The sequence below is a fragment of the Chiloscyllium punctatum genome, chromosome 10, assembly GCF_047496795.1.
Source record: "Chiloscyllium punctatum isolate Juve2018m chromosome 10, sChiPun1.3, whole genome shotgun sequence".
In the NCBI taxonomy this organism is placed as follows: Eukaryota; Metazoa; Chordata; class Chondrichthyes; order Orectolobiformes; family Hemiscylliidae; genus Chiloscyllium; species Chiloscyllium punctatum.
This window is the reverse complement of record NC_092748.1, coordinates 66072543-66089842: the sequence shown is the minus strand read 5'-3', so window position 1 is coordinate 66089842 and position 17300 is coordinate 66072543. Positions and strand designations below refer to the sequence as shown.

The 17300-nt window shown below is 39.8% G+C and overlaps 1 protein-coding gene across 3 annotated transcripts in view; it reads right to left on the bottom strand.

Moving 5' to 3' along the window:
- gpd2 (glycerol-3-phosphate dehydrogenase 2 (mitochondrial)) overlaps positions 1-17300 on the bottom strand; it is a 120804-nt gene that overhangs the window by 73824 nt on the left and 29680 nt on the right. Inside the window, exons 2-4 of one of the 3 annotated variants that reach the window (XM_072579373.1) lie at positions 14734-14855; positions 13900-14060; positions 13011-13117 (exon numbers count right to left, since the gene is read on the bottom strand). In XM_072579373.1, coding sequence (XP_072435474.1) covers positions 13011-13109 — 99 coding nt within the window. In that variant the 5' untranslated portion in view covers positions 13110-13117; positions 13900-14060; positions 14734-14855. The remainder of the gene's footprint in view (positions 1-13010; positions 13118-13899; positions 14061-14733; positions 14856-17300) is intronic. The other 2 variants (XM_072579372.1, XM_072579374.1) reach the window with 2 other exon arrangements.

The window sequence follows — 17300 nt, the reverse complement described above, 5'->3', positions numbered from 1 at the left end:
TCAAGATGTTTAACTCCTTTCAGGTCAAAGGCTGCCTGTTTGAATGGCACCCTGATCATAAACTTCAATATTCACTCCTTTCACAACTGACACATGGGGGTAGCAGTTTGTACTATCGACAAGACACACTGCAGTACCTCAGCAAAGCTACTTCAACAGTATCTTACAAATCCACAACTTATATCACCAAGAAATCAAAGGTGATAGAAGCATGAGAACACCACCATCTTTTCACTCCAAGTTCCTAACTTGCAACTTTATCTCCATTCCCTCACTGTCACTGGGTCATAATCTTGGAGGTCCCTTCCTAACAGCACTGTGGATGTCTCTATACTCCAAGTACTGTTGCATTTCAAGAAGTCAGCTCACCACCACTTTCAGCACAGCAATAAGTGGTACATAAATAGGCTTCCTGTCGACTTAATGGGATTATTCACACAGAGGGAGATCAGACGAAGTATGGGACTCATTTCAACTCACAAGCCAGCCATTACTGAGGCTGCAAGTTATCTTGCGGGAGAGAGATGTGATTTGAGCCAATACGTCTACTTTTCCAGAGGAAAGTAAGAAATCACAGGGAACCAGAAACCCAGCACCCAGGGACGGGAAGAGCCTGCTTCACTAAATGCTGAACCAGATCTAATGCTTGACCCCATAAAAAGGGCGAGCAGGAAGGTTATCTTCCCAGCAGGTGGATAGAGGAGACCACCCCTAAAACCAGTTTGGGCTCCTCTGTTCTGTTTCATCTCTCTCTGCTTCCCTTTCCTCTCCAGATAAGTTGTCTTCTTACAAAGCTTCACTCTACTCAAAGTTCACACCTCTTTGGAAGGTCTTGCATGCAGAAGACCATTACACTGCTGTGACCCTTGCAGGAGAGTACAGGAGGTCACTAGCTTACCAGCCCAGGCACCAACACTACATCCATACCCTAATTGCTGTCTTGAGCAGATGGCATTGAAGGGGCTTTGCTCTTCTGTCTGTAGTCCCACAATGGTATCACCAACTAAGTCATTAAGGGAATTCCCTTAACCCTTTAAATCCACCCTCAAGTTTTGAGGATGGAATGGATATTTTGGGCAACCTGGTCTGGCCAAGGATGAATGAGTCAGGATAGCTCAAGGAAAGCAAGCTGGTGGAAATTCTTATTGTGATCATTGACCAGTTGGTCATTGATAGAGTGCAGCTCTTCATTTGATGGATCTCACTGGCTGACCATTAGGTGCTTTGTTAATGACATCAATGTAATTAATGATGGCCTGCACAGGGGGAATCCAGCACTGGAAGTGGAAACCATTGCCCTCTGTCCCTCTGAGGCCTTGCACATCAAATTAAACTGCTGCCCAGTTCTGCCAAAGATGATATCATTGGCCAGTGAGATGCAATGGTTCACCAAGTTATTGGTATGATTTCAAGGGTACCAACTTAGAGTCGATTCCAATATCAAACTAAAATATTATTCTTCATATTCAGCTGAGTGTCAACTTGTCATCAAACTATGGAACACATCACTTGCAAGCTCAGTGGCAATCTCACTTGTATATCTGCATGTTTTCAGAACAGCAATCAAAAATAGGGCAACCAGTATATTTTCCCATCTCTGTCCCAGAGGGGTGAGACCAATTTTAGCAAAACACCCCTATCGATATTTCAGCTTAATTAGCATAGACTGTATCTGATCTTTCTTGTCTATATGGAACACCTAGTCAGAGTAGTTGCATTTTTTTTTCATATGAATATTTTATCTCAGTATTTTTGGTGACAAAGACATCTTAAATATGTCTGTGGCTTTGAAATATAAACACAGCCCTTCCAAATACAAGTGCTGGAAGTAGAATGTAGTAGTTTCTTTCTGGAAACCAGTACTAATGAGGTTTTAGTCTCAGGAACTGAACAGTTTGACATTGTCAAGTCAGGAAGAGTGCATCTTGGAAAATAATGTCAACCCCTGTGCCATGCTCCTGTAATAAGAAAGCCCTTTCTAGATCACAATTAATACTAGCATTTTTGGATTATGTCCAAGCGTACCAAAAGGTCAACATTTCTCATTTCATTTAGAAAACATGCTGTTAAGGATGCAATATCCCCCAGGCTATTTATATTCTGGTCACAGAACAAAATATTATAAAATCTTCCATTTATCAGTTTCCATATTCGAAAGAAATGTAATATACTTTTCATATAATTGTACTTCGAATTTAAAAGCAGCTCTTAAATATTCTGTCAACTGCACACAAAATTCCATCTTTTATATTTATTCAAAAATGCGAGTTCAATAATGCCTATTTTACTTCTATAATATGAAGGAATAAAAAAGGTAAATTATCTACATAGTAAGATAAATATTTGTTGAAAAATTCACATCCAAAATACACTGTAGGTGTACTGTCTTTTGTGACAGTGACTACAGTTGTGAAATTATTTGTAACTGTGGTCATCCCCCCGAACCTAAAGGACCACCTTGAATGAGCAACCAGGGCAATATTAACCTAGACCTGACAGACTTTGATGAGCAGGCACTAGGCATAACTGACCAGATCTCTGACCACTGTCTTTGCAGCTTCCCAACTGAAATTATTCAATTCCCCTGACTGTGCTGGTCCCACAGGACTGACCATTGCCCACTCCCTGGACTGTGCTAAGTTAGACCCCAACCAAGAATGTTCCAAGCGTACAGTATCTGTAGCCAAGCCCCAGAATCGATGTGGACTGTGCCCAAGACTGACAGTATTATGACACCCCCCCCCAGTAGGCAGCAATACTTCTTTGTCTAGACTGAGAACTAAACTCCATTTTCTGACGTAATTATTTGATTGAATAAATGTGCAGTGTGTTTGCCATGCAAGTAGCTGGCATATACTGTAGACATTGGACTAAAATTGCAGTGTGTTGCACAGGAAGATATTGCAACCCCCTCAGACAGCCCTGTTGATGAGCAGCTGGTCCATGTGTTTGGACTAAAGAGCACCTCAACATGATAATATGGATAGCTTCTGGCTCTAGCTGAAATGCCAATGTGCCAACAGGCATGGTAAAGCATAAACATACATGGTTGCCGGGAGCATGCAGATAGGTGCTAAGTGAACAAGCATTAAGAGAGGTAGAGAGCAGCCTGAGATGTAGTCCGAACTAATCCACAAACTGTCCCTGAGTGCAATGTGTCCCAGCTGTAGTCTTTCAATGTTATTTGCTAGGGCACCCTGCAATACATCTCTGTACACCCTAAGCCAGTGTACTGGAGAATTGCCAGGATGGTCACAGTTGGTTGACAAATGCTGATGTCAACGTGTGGGAATGAGGAATGCACGTGGCCAGTGCCCATGCATCTTGCCCGGAGATGCTGTCCAGTTGTATGCAACATGGAGCTCATTCACAGTGAGTGGCGAGCTTAATCTGACAGGTACATGATCTGATTTCCATGTTGAATTGTATCAACTAACTTGTGAGGATTGTTTGGTAACATAGAAAGCTGAATACAAAGGAGGAGTGTTGATCCATTAACAAAGCTGCTTATTGGGATTTCTCATCCAATCCAATTCTGCCAGAAATCTAACCATAGCCCACCTCACTCAGACTCCTTTGAGATTCTGAAGTAGTCACCCAGATGCTACAGGTAGACAAGCAGTTTCCATCATGCAAAAATCCAGGATCGATGCTGATGCTAAACTTCAACTAAGAGTTCATTCCTAATTCTCGCTGCAAAGAATAGGGAGCCGGCAGAGGAGGGCGGGGGGGGCGGGGGGAGGGGGGGGGGAGGTGTGTGTATAAAAAACATTATTCTGGAAGATTATACTGGTAAATAAATCTATCTTGTTACTTCGTTTCCTATCTCCACACATCACTGAAACATAGCAAAACAGATCAAAGTTAGCATGGAGAGGAGCCTGTAAGGCAGAGCAGTCATAATGCTAGAGGTCAGTAATCATTTGGCATTGGCCTGTTGTCATTAAAACAAAACAGTAGCCCTGAGGAATTAAACATGTGCCAACAGTATTTCAGTGCTTCAAAAGATGCCTTGGAAGCACATTGGATCACGATTTTGAGGAGTATATTTAAAAGTTTAGTTTAAAAAAGAACTTGCAACTTAACTGTTTTGTGGAGAAACCTATGCCAAGATAAGAGACAAAAGGAAGAACATTAATTTACATTTAATCCTTATTTGGTATGATTAGTTTGTACAGATGTTGTAAGTGAAATTTAAAATATCTGCTGTTGAGTGCCAAATTCACACTTAATGACCACATTTTCCTTCCATAAGCTGAGATCATGCAAAATATTGATGCTTTAGGCTTAACTTGTAGCAGGTTCCATTCACCCATCATAGCTGTACTTGCTGGGCTACACTGGCTTCCAGTTAAGAGTAATGTCTTCCGATTTTAAAATGTTCAATATTGTTTTCAAATCTCTCCACGGCCTTGCCACCTCTCTGGGATGAATACTCACTTGCAGGTCAAGATCCCAACATGAGGGCTTCTGGCAGGACCCAGACATGAGGTCTTGGGCAAAGGAGTGGCAAGCTCTGGGCCCAAGGGGTGAGAGCTAGGGGTTGGAGTGGGGAACAGAGCTTCAACCGGGGAGTTGGCCTTGGAGCAGGAGAGCCACTAGGAGGCACTGTTAGCCCAGGATGTAGGACCTTCTGCTGTGGCTGCCTTTTGCCCAAGGATGGAAAGACCTTTTGTTGGATTTCTTAGTGATTTTAACAAAAACAGCATGGTAGCTCAACAGGTAGTGGACAAATGGTAACCATATAATATCAATACAGTTTAGGGAATTTGTACTGAGGAACTGTAGGAACATTTTCACCTGCAGCACGACTATCAACCAATGATTGATTGCAAAAATAGAATGAGATGCACTATGGTTGTGTCAGTCTGTAGACAATGCAAGATCAAAATCACAACCATGGTAAAGAAAATAATCAATTAATAGTTATCAAACAGAAATCTACCAATCTTGTGAGTTCAAAGAGAATGGATTCCTAAAGAATTGCGAAGCCTCCAGACTGTCTGAATGCGAAGCCAGAGACTTGGGGGAAGATGGGGTAGTGGTAAAATTAAATCTTACATGAATATATAAATGTATACTACGAGGTGGAAAATGCTTGGGTGAAATGTGTAAGTTAGTGCTTCCAAAAGGGTTAATATTGAAGATTGCGATAACCTCTACCCAATGTGCATGTGTCATACTGGCTTGGGTGGGATTAAGGCCTGAAGACCTCATGAAGTGTAGACACACATCCAGATGTTTCCTCAGTCTTATTGACAATGTCTAACGAATGCAACTTGCACCTGATTGCATCCTCACTTTGTCTAACTCAGTCCAAGGAAGATTCTAATTCCACAAATAAATTTTGTTGTAATGGTGAGGAAACCTGGGGCAATCAAGTAGTGAACTTAGTTGTTAGTAACAAGCATAATTGATACCAGACCTCAAAGTGAAGGTGCACTTAGGTGGCAGTGTTAATGACATTATTACATGCAAAGACAAAACAATGCCTCTAAAAATATATTACTAGTGCTAACGTTCAAGTGGACATGTGAATTAGACTGACAGGCAGTTTAACTAGGCTTAGAAATTAGCAAAGTAGAAAAATGGAATACCTCCAAAGTTATCTGTAAGAAAAAACAGGTGTGTCAACTTAAACCAACACTTGACACAACAAAGCCTATAAATCAGGTTTCAGCAGGTTTTTTTCAAAAAGGCAAATGAAAAGGTGTCAACAAAACCTAACAGAGTAACCAAAAGGATATGAGAGGAAGAGAATAGATTGTCATTCAGAAATACAATAACTTTTTGTAGTTTAGGATTCAAGGTCCATTAATGGAGCCAGTGAAGAATTTCTCAGGGCAGATCTGCATTGCTTCCTCGGATGCAAAAGAAGTTTTTTATTCTGTAACCTTCACTGCTGGTTATGATGCAGGTTTAGCAATAATAATATTCAATGACTAATGCTAAAGTGAAAAATGACTGAGTGGTTGCAGATATAAATCCATGCTAAAAGTGACCTTGAAATGGATTAAACAGACATCATTCACTCAAGGGTGTTCAGAACAATGGGATCTGTGATTTGTAAGCCATTGGCTCAGGATCTTTAACAACTCACTAGATCTAGAGGGGAGAGACAAAGGGATAATCAATCACAAATGAGAAAATAGGGCAACTAGCTTTACTCTGGATGTAGGTTTGTTCACTGAGCTGGAAGGTTCATTTCCAGACGGTTCGTCACTCTACTAGGTAACATCTTCAGTGGACCTCCGGATGAAGCACTGCTGATAATTCCTGCTTTTTATTTATATGTTTGGGTTTCTTTGGATTGGTGATGTCATTTCCTGTGTGGATGTCATTTCCAGTTCTTTTTCTCAGGGAGTGGTAGATGGGATCTAACTCAATGTGTTTGTTGATAGAGTTCCAGTTGGAATGCTATGCTTCCAGGAATTCTCGTGCGTGTCTCTGTTTGGCTTGTCCTAAGATGGATGTGTTGTACCAGTCAAAGTGGTGTCCTTCCTTATCTGTATGTAAGGACACTAGTGAGAGAGGGTCATGTCGTTTTGTGGCTAGTTGATGTTCATATATCCTGGTGGCTAGTTTTCTGCCTGTTTGTCCAATGCAGTGTTTGTTACAGTTCTTGCACAGTATTTTGTAAATGACATTAGTTTTGCTTGTTGTCTGTATAGGGTCTTTCAAGTTCATTAGCTGCTGTTTTAGTGTGTTGGTGGGTTTGTGTGCTACCATGATGTCAAGGGGTCTGAGTGGTCTGGCAGTCATTTCCAAGATGTCTTTGATGTAGGGGATAGTGGCTAGGGTTTCTGGATGCGCTTTGTCTGCTTGTTGGGGTTTGTTGCTGAGAAATTGGCAGACTGTGTTCGTTTTGAATACACAGTATAGGTGATTTTCCTCTGCTCTGAGTAGTTCCTCTGTGCTGCAGTGTGTGTTGGCTCATTGAAATAATGTTCTAATGCATGCTTCGTTTGTGGGTGTTGGGATGATTGCTTCTGTAATTCAATATTTGGTCTGTATGTGTTGTTCTCCTGTAGACGCTGGTTTGAAGTTCCCCATTGGCTGTTCGCTCTACTGCGACATCTAGGAATGGCAGTTTGTTGTTGTTTTCCTCCTCTTTAGTGAATTTTATGCCAGTAAGGGTCTTGAAGACTTCCTCTAATTTGTTTCGTTTAGTGAAGACAAAGGTGTCATCCACGTAGCAGCCCCAAAGTGTGGGTTGGGTGGTTGGCAGAGCTGTTTGTTCGAGTCTCTGCATTATTACCTCTTCTAAGAACCCTGATATCGGAGATCCCATGGGTGTTCCATTGGTTTGTCCGTAGGTTTTGTTGTTGTAGGTGAAGTGAATGGTAAGGCATAGCTCTACTAGCTTGACAATACTGTCCTTGCTGATGAAGTTAGTAAAGAATACTTTAGAATGCTGTTTCCAGTTTTGGTCCTTTACTGGTCCAGATCCTGGAAATTTACAGAATGGATACATAGTGGGCTGATATCTACTTTAAAGGACCTCAGTTACAATGACAAGCTTGCAATGAATCAAATAGGAGGAGATTCTTAGCAGGTATCTCTGCCTGAGTTGAAGGCTGGCCCTCACTTATATATAAAAGTTGACTGTTAAAAGGTGTGAAACAATGCAAATGTATGGTGCTTGGCCAGCACCAGCCCAGAGACTGAATTGAACAAGAAAACAAACAGGTTTAGAGAGAGATTTGGGATCACAGAGGGAGCCTAGAATGATGCAGGCCCATCTTGTTCTGATAAAGCTTTTGAAAAGAAGAGACAAAATAAAACTAACAGCACAATTTGATATGAAGTGAGGAAAGACACTTGGGAAGAAAAGGCTGTTAAATATTACACATGTTGGCATCCACATCACAGAAATGCTAAATGAAAATGGTAAACATTACAGGAATCCAGGCAAAGCAGCTAGCACATGGTCAGCTCAGTAAGTAAATGAGGAAGAATATTTATCTGAAGTTACAATGTATTTCCATTAGGCATGAGTGGAAAATTATACAGCAGCATGTCTTCCTTTTTCTAATCTCAGAAGGGGAAAAATGTGGCAAAACTATTGTTGTTCACTATCTAAGGCATCTTGTTTATTGAACCATTACAGTTCTTATATTGATTACTGGGTTACATAAAAATTGTTTGTAAACAAATGGTTTTTCCTGAGAATGATGACTTATCCAATAACCAATCAGATTTGACAGTTATTTTGACAAGCTTGCAATGAATCAAACAGGAGTTATTTTGAATGGAGCTAAATTACTAGATTCATGAAACTGTATTCAAAATTTAGAATAAGTGTTATAGTGGACTCAAAGCTTTAACTCTGTTTCTCTCTCCACCAATGCTGTCAGACCTCTCCAGCATTTTCTGAGTTTGTATCATGTCTGACAGGTAAAATTGGGTTTTTTGATGAGGTGATTAAACGTGGAGATTTGGGTAATGCAGTTGATATAGCCTACATGAACCTCAGTAAGACATTTGGCAAGAAAATGCACTAGAAACTGTTCAAGATGATAACAGCTCATGGGACCAGGGCAATTAGTGCATTAGCTATATTAGAGATGCTAAAGGCTGATGGTGAAAGGGTGTTTTTGTGACTGGAAGCTTGAGTCGAGTGGGAAATTCCAGGTTCAGTAATGGATTGCTTGCTATTTTGTTTCACATATCAACAGTCCAAAGATGAATGTCAGAGGTTTGATCAGTAAATTTGTGTATTTGGCATAAAATCCAACTGTATTGGAGAAACTGAGATCTGGCAGCATCTGTGGAGCCAAAAACATATAATATTTAGGAGTCCAGCGACCCTTCACCAGAACTGAAAGCAGCTAGGAAATGGTGGCATTAGTGCTGATGATGGGAGGAATGCTGAGAGTCAGACAGAACATGATAAAAAACTGGAATGCAGACAGAGGAATTGCTGATGATAAGTTGGGAGAGGAATAAATGCTGAACGGATGTTAACAGGAAGTGAGAATAGTTGAAAACAAGTTATCTGTACTGGGAATATACAGAGCAGGATCTGGGAGTGTGGGGTGGGTCACAAACATGGACTTGGCAGTGTGGTAAATAGCGAGAGGAAAGCCTCAGACTTCAGGATGATATGGGAAGGCTAGTCAGATGGGCAGTACAGTGGCAAATGTAATTTAATCATGAAGATAATGAGGATGCATTTGCAAGGACTAACAAGGCAAGAGAGTGTAGGATTCTAGGAAGTTCAGAGGGTCAGAGGGACCTTGGTGTACAGATCCTTGAAGGCAATAGGAAAGATGGATTAAGTGGTTAAGAAAGCAAACAGAAAAATTGCCTTTATTAGTCAAGACACTGAATACAAGGGTAAGGAGATTATGATGGACCTGTACAAAATGTTCATAGGTTACAGCTAAAGTACTGTGTGCAGTTCAGGTCACTGCACTTCCACAAGAATATGACTACACTAAAGAGGGTGCACAGGAGATTCACCATGATGTTGCCTGAGCTGGAGCATTTCAACTACAAAGCACAACCAGATAGGCTGGGGTTATTGTCCTTACAGCAATGAAAGCTGAAGGGGGACTTGAGTGAAGTGTAACAATTATAAAGGGGCACTGATAGGGCAGACAGGAAGAAACATTACTCAGTACAGGGGTCAGTGATCAGGGGTTGGAGGTTTAGAGGGGGTTTATGGAAGATTTTCTTTACCCAGAGAATGATGGGCAACTGGAACTCACTGCCTGAGAAGGGTAGTTGAGGCAGGAACCATCACAACATTGAAATAGTTTTTGGATCAACAACTGAAATGCCATAGCATAAAGTCTAAGGTCATGTAATGGAAAACGGGACTAGAATAGATAGGCACTGATGCAATGGGCCAAAGGACCCCTTCTGTGTTGTAAATCTGTTTGGTTCTAAGCTGCCTGCCTCACCCTCTCTGCTAAAAGGGAATGCAAGCAACTAAGGTTGGGAGCCTTCAAGTAAATGCAAAGTGAGTGGTCAGTAAGAAAGCAAGTTTACACCATAGGATGCATCCTATACAAATGCATAGGATGCAGGGCTCCTCCTGCATGCAAAGCAACCTGACAAAAACATGCAAGTCACAGATGCTCCTGTGCTCCAAAGTCAAGTGTTCAAGGGCTGAAGTGGTGGGAGAATTGGTCCAAGAGTAGTCACAAAGATGTGCGAAGGCCAGTGATTTACCAATGCTGACTTTATATGGGTGAAAGATCAAGGAGAATAATGGCCATGAAGCATGCAGGGACAATGTGCTGTTTCCACAATCGGACAGTTGCCAGCACAAGCAAACAGCAAGCTGCAGTTGCCAGGTATCTGATCTAATTTTCATGTTAGGAAACTGTGATGACTTTTTTTTTCAGCAAGGACAGAATTGGATGTGGCATATAAAATGAGTCTCAGCGTAAAGCTGTGCCAATCTAAGGCTGAGATGAAGAGGGATTTCTTCTCTCAGAGGGTTGCATGACTTTGGAACTCCTTGTCACAGCATGTGGGGGCAGAGTCCTTGTTTATGTTTAAGGCTGAGATAGGTAGAATCTTGATCAGTAGAGGAATCAACGGTTATAGGGAAAGGGCAGGAGAGTGGATATGAGGAATGTCCGATCAAGTATGATCCTATTGAATTGTACGGCAGGCTCAAGGGGCCAAACCGCCTCCACCCTTTCCTGTTTTTCCATGGTAGTAATTCTATATCTCTCACATGTTGTAAATTGAAGGCAGATATCCTGCCAAGCTGTTGTGTGTACCATTGTGTCTCCTACGGTTCAAATACATGTCTTACAATATTTTCCTTCTACACTGTATTAAAATTATGATTCACTGCATTTGGGTCACATTACAGCCTTGTTTCTGTCAAGGCTGTCAAACCATACACGTTTATTTCTCTTTGTGCCGTAAATTCAACTACCTTGATACTCATACTGAGTATATTCAGACAAAGAGCGGCACGGTGGCACAGTGGCACAGTGGTTAGCACTGCTGCCTCACAGCGCCAGAGATCCGGGTTCAATTCCCGCCTCAGGCGACTGACTGTGTGGAGTTTGCACATTCTCCCCGTGTCTGCGTGGGTTTCCTCCCACACTCCAAAGATGTGCAGGTCAGGTGAATTGGCCATGCTAAATTGCCCATAGTATTAGGTAAGGGGTAGATGTCGATGTAGGGGTATGGATGGGTTGCGCTTCGGCGGGGCGGTGTGGACTTGTTGGGCTGAAGGGCCTGTTTCCACACTGTAAGTAATCTAATCTAAAAGAGCCTGTAATTTAATTTTTTTTAGTATTTTTCCCTAATCTGACCCTAATTACTGGTAGAAGCTTTATCTGTATGCTCTATTACTCTCAGTCACCCTCCGGCTAACATTAGCCACATGGCTATCTTATACCACCCTGACTTCCTACCCACCCCTACGATTTAATTTTCAGGCCCCATCTACAGTCCTTGCTGTTTGATTCAACACGACACTCGTCCCAGCATGGTTCCAAAGACACCTGTTCCAAAACAACAGTTCCCCAGTTCCTCAGTACTGGGGTCAGCTCACCAGATTTGGAGACCTTTTAACTACACCACTCTCTACCCTTCAGCAATGAACAGGTGAAAATGCTAAAATGACCGTATTTCTCAGTAGCTCAGCTGTTTATGGCTGTCAAACAACTTCTAAGAAATTAACATGTCATTACTGGCAGAAACTTTGGTCTCCCAGCTCATCCTTACAAAGGTAGCCTGGACCAAAAAAGCCAATAAAACAGAGATAAACATTACTACTTCAGAAGTTTATAAATATTATCTGCCTGTGGATGATAATTGGTTACGCCAACAATGGTACATATCTAAACAACCAGTTGGCGAATATCCTTTTTGTTTCTGCAGATGAAATGTCATTCAATAAATTCAACTTTGAAGATCATAATGCGGCATAGAACACTGGATCTTCAGTGACTTTATCACGGATTTTAACTCAGAAATCAAATGAGGATGAGGGTTTTGTGTTTGAACACAGGCAACATCCTTCCCACCTGTTGCTACTGTACTCAAATCCACTAGTTTAATTGGAGTCTAACAAGTAGCATGAGTTCCATCACAGGCAAGCAATGGCCTCAATACAAAAATAATGTCTAAATCTAAGTAAACAACAATTCGATGCAATTTTAATATTGGTTATCAGATTCACTGGTGCTGATTCAGCTAGAGGCCGGTAAGAGCGAGTGAGACAAAGTAAGGCTAAGGTGACTCTATGACTCAATAAGAATGATAAAAAGCTATGTTTTTAAGATTTTTTTTATTGCAGACTAGAAGAAAGAAGAATTTCAATAATCTGCTCAGTCACAAAAGTTTAAAAATTTATCTTGCTGAGAACATAGAGTTTAGTACTGGATGAGGAGCACAGGACTGGTAAACTGCAAAGCAGGTGGACATGTCATAAGTATAAAGTGTTGCATATGGATAAGCAAGTAGACTCTTTGGCAGACCATGAAAGCTGTATTAACAGCTGAAGATGCACTAAAAGAAAATTACGAGACTTAGCTTTAATTTTAATACACCTCTCTGGAGGGGGAGGTCAGATGCCAATTTTATAACCTGTTGGAATTAGTTCAGCACTAATTTAATATGCCACACTAACTCTGACTGTTGGTATTGGTATTGAGCAGCCTAACCAGCATTTCTTTAAAAGATTTCAAAAAGCTTTTCAAAAACATGCAAGTTACACATGTAAGGGTATTTGCATTAAGATATTATGTGTATAAACACAACTTAATTGAAATGTATTATGTATGCATATTAAGACACACACTGACCACAGCTCATTGCAACCCATCCTTTCTCATTAACAGTGCTAGTTGACATCTAGCTACTGTCCGGGAGTTTCATAGGTCTCTGCAATCAACACGCTGTTCAATGTATGCAAGCAAATCATTCAAGTACAGAAATAAAGACCAAGCACAAATAATTTCCAGGCCTTGAAAGGCCCATATCACACCTGAGAGAATTGACACAAGCTTTTGAAGCCAAAATGGAAACCTTACCTGATATGACCAGTAGTCTATTATGTGGGAGGCACCTAAAATTGTCAGGGTACCACCCCCAAGAAAAATTGCTCCTCCAACAATCTTACGAAATGCCATTTCTTTTTCTGTAATAAGATTACAAAAATAAGTTCCATCAAAGTTCTTTTACAAGTAGACAAATTTTACAGAAGTTAATATAACCTGTTTATAAATAGGAAAATTGAGAAACAAAATATGTCTGTAACAAAAATTATTAAAACTTATCATAAAGGTACATGTTACAGACATTTTCTATATAGGAAGTAAACCAAGTAATGAAAGGTTACAACTAAATATATTGTACATATATAACTAGAAATGGGGTCTATTAAATCAACTCCTGGTATGATAAGAAATAGCGATCTCAAAATTAAAACTTACATCAACTAATAGTTGTTTTCCCTTTGTATATTATAATACATTCATGTGCATACATTATTATGCAGTCTTTTTTTTGTATATGAGATACATACTAAGTTTCATCCAATTATAGCCATTCACCTTGGAGGACATGTTATTTTCAAACAAATACAAAACAGCAGGATCTTGTATTCTGGAGGACATTTAAGACCACTGACACATGCAGTTGTATTATATGAAGTTTTCAAAGGTCATTCCTACAAAGATTAATATATATTTATACAATTTGATTGACTTGTGATATTTATAAAGTTGCACTTTATGGACCAGTACACTATATATGTACAATCTACTTTTATATTACCTTAACAATTTTAGTTACCACAGATGCTTGGAATATAATTGGATTAAAAATGTCATTACATGTAGCATTCATGAGTATTTACTTGCCTAACTGAAAAAATACAGAACAGGGAATAACGAGAAGGCAAGCTCTATTAAACATTACCTGTCCAACTGTAGAAACACAGCACCTGCTTCTCATTTTAACACCTTAAGCTCCATGCACCAGAAATTAAATTCCAAGACTTCTAGAGTAAGATTTTACTTGTCCTGCTAATGAACCAGTCTTCAACGTAAATTCAATTTTCAAAATTACTGAAGTTTAATCTAAAGTACATAAATTTTGACAGAATATTAACTGGATTGATTTTAGAAACTGTCACATAATAACAGCTTAAACCACATTCCAAAGTTAAATTGGAGAATATAAAAGTGCATATATACACATTTAAATTGCTGGATAAGGTTTTAGTTAATTTGTTTGGATGGAGAGAGGCAGGAAAAGATAGGAGAGAAAAAAGAACAAACAAAGATATTCTCTTTCTATCCGAACGAGCAGCTATGATTGGTTATTAATAATGCACTCGTGTGTGCTCCATGTTATGGAATTGAAAATGGTCTTGATAATTGATTATCCCAGCATGGAGTCTCCCCTTCAAATTTCTCAACTCATCATTCATTCTACTTCATCCTCAAGTCCTTAGCAGAATAATTGGTTGAATGGTATCATCTTAGTTAGGTCAATGAAGGAAGCAAAATTAGATGAATTATTATAGTTAACTTTGATCAAAAGAAAACAGAAGAAGTGAAAAAGGTACCATGTTAGTAGATACAATAAGTATCAGGTCTATCAATAGCAAATATCCTTAAAAATGTTAAGTTCACCAGCACTTTATTAAGGGAAACAAAATCAAATGTTTTTTTTGTGCAAACTCTGAAATACAAAATACACATGAAGCAAAGCAGAAAAATAAGCTTGATTTCTGATCTGGCTTCTCACCAGGTGGCTTGTAGTTGATTGTGGACTGTCTTACATCCCGTCCACTGAAGTTATCGAAATTAAAAACAGACAGGTTGTAAAGATGAAAATATATCGATGCCAGAATTTATTTTCAAACACGTCTGCAATGAAGGAAGATGTAAAATGCAAAACTGGATTAATAAGACTCAATATGTTACAATGAAATCCTTAAACCTTTCATGTATATTAAAAGAATATTTAAATCATATGTCTGGTCGAAATAATTGTTCATAAGATGATCTAAGTTAGTATTAGGGATAAATTTTATTTCCCTTGTCAGTAATTCTACTGGCCACTCTCTTAGGCTGAACCAACTAACCTATTATCTTGCCAGCTACCTGGAGCCCATGTTGAACTTTAAACCCTGCATCCATCATTAACAAGCCCAACAACATACATTTTATTCCAATGCCCAGTTCAGATTTTTCTTTGCCCCTCTGTTACTGAAATTCTTATCCTTGTCCTTCTAACATTATCATCCCATCTTTCACTCTCCTATTACAAATTAGAGATTTAAAAGATTTTTATGTTTTGGAACAATGTCTTTAACTTAGGGTAAAATGGAGAAAAGTACGGCTCATGTGACTGGTTCTGAAATTTGCCCAACAATAAGCTTGGATAACTTAGTTATTAAGTGTTGGAGAACAAGCTAAGTCATTTTAATGGAAAGAAGGTGCAAGATGTTCACATCTGTAGATAATGGAAAGGGCATCTGTGATGATCACGAGTTGACTGTTGGACTCCAAGACTCCCAGAAAGATGGTAAGAATTGTTCATTTTATAAATGGTTACGTATTAAACTTACCTATTTAGCTTTAAGGTAGAACAGAGCTGGGTGTTTGGAGATAGAAATTTTAATTAACTGTCAGTGCAGTTCACACTGCTATGGAGATGAGACTTTGAGAAGACAAGAGTTCTTAGCAATTACCTGTTGTCTTAGAGGTTTCTTAAAATATTCCTGGTCCTGACAGATAGGTTTTTGCAGATTGACCTGACAGAAAGACAGAGCTGGGAGATAAAGACAATCAGTCTATCATTCCCTGTGCAGAATGCAAACTTGTGCGGAGTTTGAAGAAACAAAGCTTATAAGAAAGATTCATCTAGCATTGGACAGAGGAATCACCAGAGTACCTGCGTCATGAAAGTCAGCTTAGGAGTTAGAAACAACCGGATAGAAAAGGAAAACAAAGAGAGAAAGCCATGAGAATAGCTTGAGACTTTATGCTGGAGAATGAAGTTTCATTGACGGACAGATATGGTATAACTGTGGAATAGAATTCAGTCAAATCTCAAACAGGGAAATTTTCTTTGTGGTTGATAGAATAAGTTGCCAATAAACAAATCTAACAACTTCACTGTTATCTATGAGAAACATGTCTCAATAGAATGACACCAAACCTACTACCCCTTAGGTATTTTTGATACTTCAGTGACCCATCTGTCGCTGCATCTAAGAGTTTCCTTACAAGCGTTAACGGGCTCCATCCTGCACTCAAGTTCACCCTGAACACAAGCAGTCAAGCAAGTGCTTTCCTCAACTTGCTAGTTGGGAAATCCATGAATGGGCTCTCTACTATAACATAGAGTCATAGAGCTGTACAACACAGAAACAGACCCTTCAGTCCAAATTGTTCATGTCGACCACATGTCCTAAATTAATCTAGTCCCATTTGACACATTTCACCCAAATCCCTCTAAACCCTTCCGATTCATGTACCCATCCAGATGACTTTTAAATGCTGTAATTGTACCAGCCTCCACCACTTCCTCCAGCAGCTCATTCCATATACGCACCACCCTCTGCCTGAAAAAGTTGCCTCTTAGGTCCCTTTTAAATTTTTCCCCCTCTTCTTAAACCTATACCCTCTAGCTTTGGACTCCCCAACCATGGGAAAAAGACCTTGGCTATTCACCATATCTATGCCTCTCATCGATTTCATAAACCTCTTTTAGGTCATCCCTCAGACTCCGAAACTCCGCGAATAATAGTCCCAGCCTATTCAGCCTCTCCCTATAGCTCAAAGTCCCAACCCTGCAGGGCTACCTTCACTGATCAACATATTTATTGAGTCTCTTCCAAGCACCATAAGATTGTCCGAGTCATTTGTTCACCATTCAAACTTGATTCCAAAATAGAGTGTATCAAAGCCATCTTGTTACTCCAGATTGTTGCTCTCTAATGTCATACAAACTTATGAATGGACTTAACATCACCACTTTCCTCCTGAAAAGTGCTCAGTCAACCTCCAAGTTACTCTGGAGGGGTAAAGTGTCTCAAAATTTGAACAACAGGTAAAACTAACTACTGCATGCTGCTGCTGTGCAGTAGCAACATACAAAGTGTTCTCAATTAAAAATATGCTACTATGTAACTAAAAAGACATTCTGTCTACCATAAAAATGAGCAATGTGGTATTTGAAATTTCAGTGCCACAGGGGTGCCAAGTAAGTAGGCTCTACATTGCAACCACTGATGGATCATTTCAAATAGCACACCAATTGGACTTTTCACAAGAGACAATGTATTGTCAACTAGACCGTGCTTG